The 7,030-nt window shown below is 32.5% G+C and overlaps 1 protein-coding gene across 1 annotated transcript; it reads right to left on the bottom strand.

The window, feature by feature from the left end:
- Window positions 1-4,181: 4,181 nt before the first annotated feature.
- On the bottom strand, window positions 4,182-6,450 carry LOC102674764 (protein BTG2-like). The gene has a single exon (XM_006624349.2). It carries the CDS (start codon window positions 5,719-5,721, stop codon window positions 5,191-5,193), a length of 531 nt encoding a protein of 176 aa, XP_006624412.1. The 5' UTR covers window positions 5,722-6,450; the 3' UTR covers window positions 4,182-5,190.
- Between the last annotated feature and the right edge of the window lie 580 nt (window positions 6,451-7,030).

A 7,030-nucleotide genomic window follows, 5' to 3' on the forward strand; every position in this document is an offset into this window, starting at 1 on the left:
ATTCTAATTTCATATACATCGCAAATTTACGATTTCGATTATCGTCTTTCTTTCTCACTCTCTCTTTTGTTCATTATATCAATAGAGAAAGCGGAGGGAACACGATGGAAAATGCGAACGGAAGAGCATGTGATTTATTTATACAAATTGATTTCGGAAGAATCGCAGAATTGCACGCAATCACACGAAGCGAGATTAAAAAATAAATATATATCATAAAGTACACATTCCATCTCTTATTGCACCTTTCGTAAGTATGGCAATACGAATATTAATATAAATTGATGATTAAAATTTTCGAATATGGAAAATATAAAATATACAATTTTAGTATTATAATATATACACATATATACGAATTTTGTTATTAAGAATGGAGAAAAATTCCCGCTTTTTGTTCCACGTGTCATTTCTTGCGACCGAAATATATTACATATACATTAGCATCGTATTTACAATTCTAGCAAAGTTAGGATCACAATTTATTTGCAACAATCTTACTTGCATAAGAAAAATTTAAGTTTAAATTTTTGTACATATATATTGCATTAAATGTATACGTAATAAATATCTTCCCGTTTGCACTTTACAATATAATTTTTTCACGTTTCCCTCCTATTTCCTTCATGCATGCACACTTCACATTCGCCCACAATTTCCCACCCCTATTCTCATCCCCACTATTTCTAGTCCTAGCATACACAATGATCGACAGTTTTTTTTTCCCATACAGAACTTTCTCTCGCTCATGTATCATGCACAAGTTCTCTCGCGGTTCGAATCTTTTTTTTTATCATTTATCTTGATTTTGTCTCACTTTATTTAAAAAAATACTGAATTAACCAAGCTAAAATCACAGACTTGCTGGTGCTTCCAGCGGGTTTGTACAAATTCTTCCTGAAGGACTCTATGTATAGTTACAAGATGTATATATATATATATCTATACATATAAGTATGTATATATAATATATGCGTATATATATATATGTATATATAATAATTATAATTCACTCATGAAATAATGTTTTGCACCTCTCTTGCCACTTGTGTATATGTTTATTATACGTTTCGTATGCGTTCGTCTCTTGGACATGTATATTCTTTATACGCAAATTCAAAGGAATATCAATCATTATGAAAAAGATGTGCCCTATGTCTTGAATATTTTGTCTTCTTCGTGAGTCTAACCAAATAAAATAGAAAAGGAACATTTTTTTCTTCTAAATTTTATTTAAAATCTGTACAATAAGTACTACGTGTGCGAGATTTTCTACGCCGCCGTTCGACTCTCACACTTTCACCTGGTTCACCTAACTTTACTTTCGACAGATTTTCCAATGGTCGTTCAGAGAGAATCGGTTTGCGTTTCTGATCTTTGAAATGAAAGAGCGAATTCAAATCTCTTTCTCCTCATTTGTTTTTGTGGTTTGCGCGCTCGGTTACAATTTCGCAAACTGAGCATGTTTAGCAATTTTAATCGAACAATCGTGAATTCGTATCGATGTATTTCAATTGTAAATTAAATCGAAATAAATGTATACATATAATATATTTCCCCCTAAAGGGAGGAAAAAAAAAAAAATTAAAAATGTGACTAAGAAAAACGATCAAACCCTTTCCAACATAAAATGCAATTTGTTTATATGAATAAAAAAAATGCGAAAAAAGAGAATAAGAGAAAATTGAATCAATGTGTTGTATATAAATAAAGTTCATAGACAATATAATACATACGCATAATACGTTCATATTGATCGCTAAAAAAAAATTAATCTAAATTCTTAATTCGTTTAAAATTGCCATGCATGTTTTTCAATATAAATATATTTATACATATATACTTTTACATATTGGTACAATACAAATACGCATGTATACGTGATCTAATACAGATACGAATACACGTGTTTTTAATTAGGTCGTTCGCATACAGAGAATTGCTCATATTGTCTCTTTATTTTTAATATAATCACAGACATGGTTTCTATAATAATTGCTACATACCGAACGCGAATTCTTGCCTTTTCTATCTCGCTCTGCTTTTTTTCACAATCACACTTCCCTTCTCTCTCTTTTTTTTGTTTTAACATACAATACTTCTTCACTATTCTATATTATAGTCACATCAAATGAACGGCATTCTCTCAAATTCTTGCACACCATGATTCAATTTTACTGCGTAATATCACGCGAATATACCGAATAATTAAAATGTGTTACGAAAGAAAAAAGAAAATAATTTTTATTAATACATCATTGGATGATTTTCGTCTTTGTAATCTATTTGATATTTTTTATCCAAGTAAGCCAGACATGCCATCGAAGAACCCATGACGAAACGATCACATATTTACATATACATATACGAGCATATGTATATAATCGAATGATTTTATAACTTTTACTTGGAACAATAGAATTGCTAATAAGAAACTTGTGTAAATTTGAAAATTCGGATTTCTTTTCTTTTTTAACATTATAAATTTGTAAGAAAACTTATGTTAATACCAAACAATTTCTTTAATATTCAATTTTTTAAAATGAAAAAAATTCTTAAAATTGAATACTTTTCATTTTTTTTTTTTATATATTTTGAATACTAAAATGCAAATAATAAAATGAATAAAGAAAATGAAAAAAAAAATTGTATGATTTTATATATTGTAGTATAAACTGTCCAATTATAGAATATATATACATTTGATACGTTTTTTGACTGAGAGTGCTTTTTTATTTTTTTCCTTTTTTCTTTTTTTTATTTTAAGTACAAGTTTTTAACAATTTTATTGCACAGTTGGAAAAACATAAAATAATTATAATTGAAAAGCTAAAAAATAAATAAAGAAAGTAATTAGAAAAAAAAAAGAGAAATTGTTAGATACAAACTTACAAATCTGCAAAATTGAAAAAAAAAATCAGAATTTTCATATTGAAAAAGTCCTTTATAAGTAAAATTGAAACCCATATATAGATATTATATTTTTTATCATACGCACCAGATTCCTATTGCATTGTATCCGACTAATTAAATTAAATTGCAACAATCCAGCAATATATATATATTATAATAGATCAGCGAAATAAAGTTATTGCATCAATAAATAAGTAAATGATCAATTTTTTAAAATAAGAAGCTGAATCGATTTAAAAAAAAAATAAATTTTTGAAAAGAAAAGATATTATTGTCAAATTTGAATTGAATGATTGAAAATTAACCACGTGATCCATTTACATTCGTTTTCATTCGTGTCAACATGCATTCTTCGTTCGATTCGATCATTCTGTCGTTCGAAACACCAGAAAAGATAATTATTCGATATGCACGAAATACGCTTTCTCATCATGCAAAATCAATCACAGTTATTTGTTTCATATTTATTTGTTCATTTGCTCTCTCTCATACATACAAATATATATTCCTCTTTTTCTTATTTTCATTTACTCTAGATTCATATATGATCTCACTTTTTCTTTCTTTTTCTCTCCCTCATTTCCATTCATTTTTTTCTTTTGCTCACATTCACTCATTTTATGCTCAGAAAACAGATAATATACAATTTGACATATCATATATGCGCAAACGGATGAAAACGAAGTTTGCGCATTATGTGTCTTTTACATACATAATAACTATATATATGTACATTAAACTCACGCTTTTTAAAGGTTTGTACGTATGAAGTGTAATGTGTGTTCTTTTTTGTCAACGATGCTAACGTGTGATTCGAATTAATAATTGCTCGATAGTCGACGACCAATGAAAGAATAGCAATGGATGATCCAAGAACGATAAGTGGGCCAATGATGCCGAGGATAAAATGATAGATATTTATTGTTATCATGCTTATTAGCATACATACATTCCATGAAAAAAGTTCCGGATCAAAGAAAATCAAAAATCGATTGATCAATAATTGTTGATTAACAAATTCCTTCAATGTATTCGACGATGTGATGACAGAAATATATACGTTTGTTCCTTTTTTCTTCAACTTATTTTTGTCTTTTATAATACGTGTATGGTGTTTGTGTGTGGCTCGGTGGTAATTTGCATTGATAGTGCGAGGTTAGAAAAAAATCCTTGATGAGCACAGCATGATGACCATGCGGACAGAAGAGAGAATGCAGCCTATAGTATATTGTTCGTCGATTTTCCATTAAAAAGTGAATTACTTGTCCTTTTTTATTTCATATTCTTCGATGTTCGTCTTTCGTTATTGACAAACACCAGAACATCAGAACATGAGGATTTAGAATAATCAATTAGATTGATACATAAAAAGAAAAGATGTTTTGACGTGGAAGAAAAGAGATTTTATGACAATAAAAACACGTTGTTGAATTCTTCTTGAGGGAGAGAGGTTTATTTCGCTTTTCCTCTCATGACAACAGAGAAGCGAGTCAGACTGGTTCGTTGTTCCCCTATCCAGGCGTAATTTCTTTTCGAAATAAATAGAAATATACGCGGGGAGGAGAGCTGAGATCAATTTGTCGACTGAGAGAGATCCTCGCGGAGCTCGCCCATATTTTTTCTCACTTTTGCAGGCCCGGTCTCGCCAGCAGCCAGTATTTCCAGCATAATGAGATGGAAAAATCTGAATCTTCTCGCGAGACACATCAAGACATTTAAAGGACCGCTGGTCTAGGTACACGACGTTACGCGAACGCGCAGTATTCTTCTCCGAATATTCAAACGATGATGGTGACACTTCTTTCTTCTTCTTGCTATGAGTATCCTTTTCTTTTTCGTATGATTGACGAAAATTCAGGATGACTCATATATGTTTGATTGGACTAGAGTCAACTGTGATTATGATCGTTGCGACTCGTCAGGAACCCGTCGAGAAAGCGTTGAGACTTCATCGGACAATATATATTGGACGAATTTCTTCAATAAATCAAATTTAGCCAAAAAACAGTTATACACATTTTTTACACATTTCTTGTTCATTTTTAAAACGATGTACACGAAAGAGCTTGTAACACTTAATTTTGGAGGAATTCGACTCAGATAGAGTAGAATTGCGCGTTCGTGTGCACGAGCCGAATATTCACCCGACCAGAGGAACGCGATCACATATCACGAAACGTATATGCTTTGATCAGTCCGAGAGCGTGATGCACGTCCAATGGAAATGAAGCGAGATGCGATTTTTATCGCATCGGTGAACCTGCGCCGAAAAACGCTTCAACTGGAAACGAACGCGGCGATTTGCTCGCTAAATTGCGAGTGTTCCAACAGTAGCGAATCTTTGCAACTTTCAAATTGTTGTTGCTGTTGCTGCTGTTGTTGATGATGTTGATGCTGGTGTTGGTGTTGATGTTGATGTTGATGTTGTTGAGCCTCTTCTGGTTCGGGCTCTGTACGCTCATATAAAACACAAATCGATCCATTTTCTCCGATTCTGTACGATACTTCCGACGGATCAATCCACATAGTGAGCTCGCTTGGAAATAAGTTATGCAGTACTGTTGGTAATAATCCAACATTTGCACCTGCCTGTGCAATTACAGGATCCATCTTACCATTAATGCGTATGCAACGATAACCAGAACCTCGATTTGGGCGATCTGGAAACCAGTGATCCCTGTAACGATGACGTAGTACCTCTGTTAAAGAGGACTTAAACATCTCCAGCTGACGTTCAGACAACTGACCCGTCTGAAGACGCAATAAATGCACCAAAAAATCCGCCGCTGACACGATTTCCAGTCTCATGGTTGCTATGCGATATGACCCAGGACGAATGGTCTATGGTAAAATTTTGTCGATTTTAAACCACTTTTCTTCCTCCACTTCTTCCGTTCCCGAGACAGTCGAGAGACAACGCGGCCGAAAGAAAACACTATTCTTTCCGTGGTTTGAAAGGTTATGACTCGAGTGAGACCGTTGCTCACGGGACGCACACAGGAGTCTTCACAAAATGGCGTCGCCGCCACGTCGTACGATCGCGCGTAATATTCGTTCGTCGACACTCCAGTGCGAGGAAAAATATCGAGAATTTTTGATAATTCTTCCGCAAATATCGGAAACAATTTAACACGAACTGTTTCAAAGTATCGAATCTTTGCGTTAATCGTTTTATATTTCCTCGAAAATTTTCGATTTCATTAGGATGATCTCGCAAATGTGACGAGATTAATCCTTCGTAAGAGGTGTTGCGATCGTAATCTTTTTCGATCGTAAACTCGTTCGAAATCGTTTCTCCGATCCCTGGGATGCCAGCGAGAATCGATAAGACGACAAAATGTAAAATTCAAACGATCACAATAACGATGACTTTCTTTCCTATCACGCTGGTTCACTTTGTTCACCTTATAACTGCGGAAAAACTTTCTCGCAAAACTTAACTGACGCACTTTTCTTTGACTCACGCGAATCAACCGCACCCACCAACTGCCAACGACTTTCTACTGGCAGCGATCGTCGACGTAACGAAGTAGCTTTGTCTCTTTGTTCACGCAATCTAGAGTGGGGATAAAAGTAATACTCCAATTGGATCATTCTGTTTCCCACTATATCCATCAAACACGTGATCACAATCTGCGCGGTTTCAGCTGCGCAAACGTTTGCAGCTGCGTCCCGAATACGGATAGTCTGCGCGAATAAAGGTTCTCAATTAGTTTTTACCGACATCATCAGAAATTGATAATTTTCTATATTTACAAAATATTTTTCCTAAATTCGAGTGACGAAAAATAAATTTATATATTCCGATTATGATATCAAAATAATATCTTTTAAAAGAATTAACTTTCATACAAAAATATATTTTTTGTTGAATTTTTTTTTATATACAACATATAAATAAAATTTAAACGTGTTCGAATGGATTAAACATAAAAACTTAAAAAAACATTTTTTAAATAATAAAAATTTTAAATAATGAAAATTATTTTAATTTATTATTTAAAAGTTATATTAAATGATGCTTATTTTTTAAATAAATATATTAATATCCAATAAATGAATTTATTTACATATAGATACATAAATCATAGTTTTACATTATACATTATACATTATA

Source organism: Apis dorsata, unplaced genomic scaffold (genome assembly GCF_000469605.1).
Source record: "Apis dorsata unplaced genomic scaffold, Apis dorsata 1.3 scaffold_1047, whole genome shotgun sequence".
Taxonomy (NCBI): domain Eukaryota; kingdom Metazoa; phylum Arthropoda; class Insecta; order Hymenoptera; family Apidae; genus Apis; species Apis dorsata.

Excerpts from the sequence above, each read along its gene's own strand:
- LOC102674764 (XM_006624349.2), bottom strand. The coding sequence starts at position 5,721 with ATGAGACTGGAAATCGTGTCAGCGGCGGATTTTTTGGTGCATTTATTG.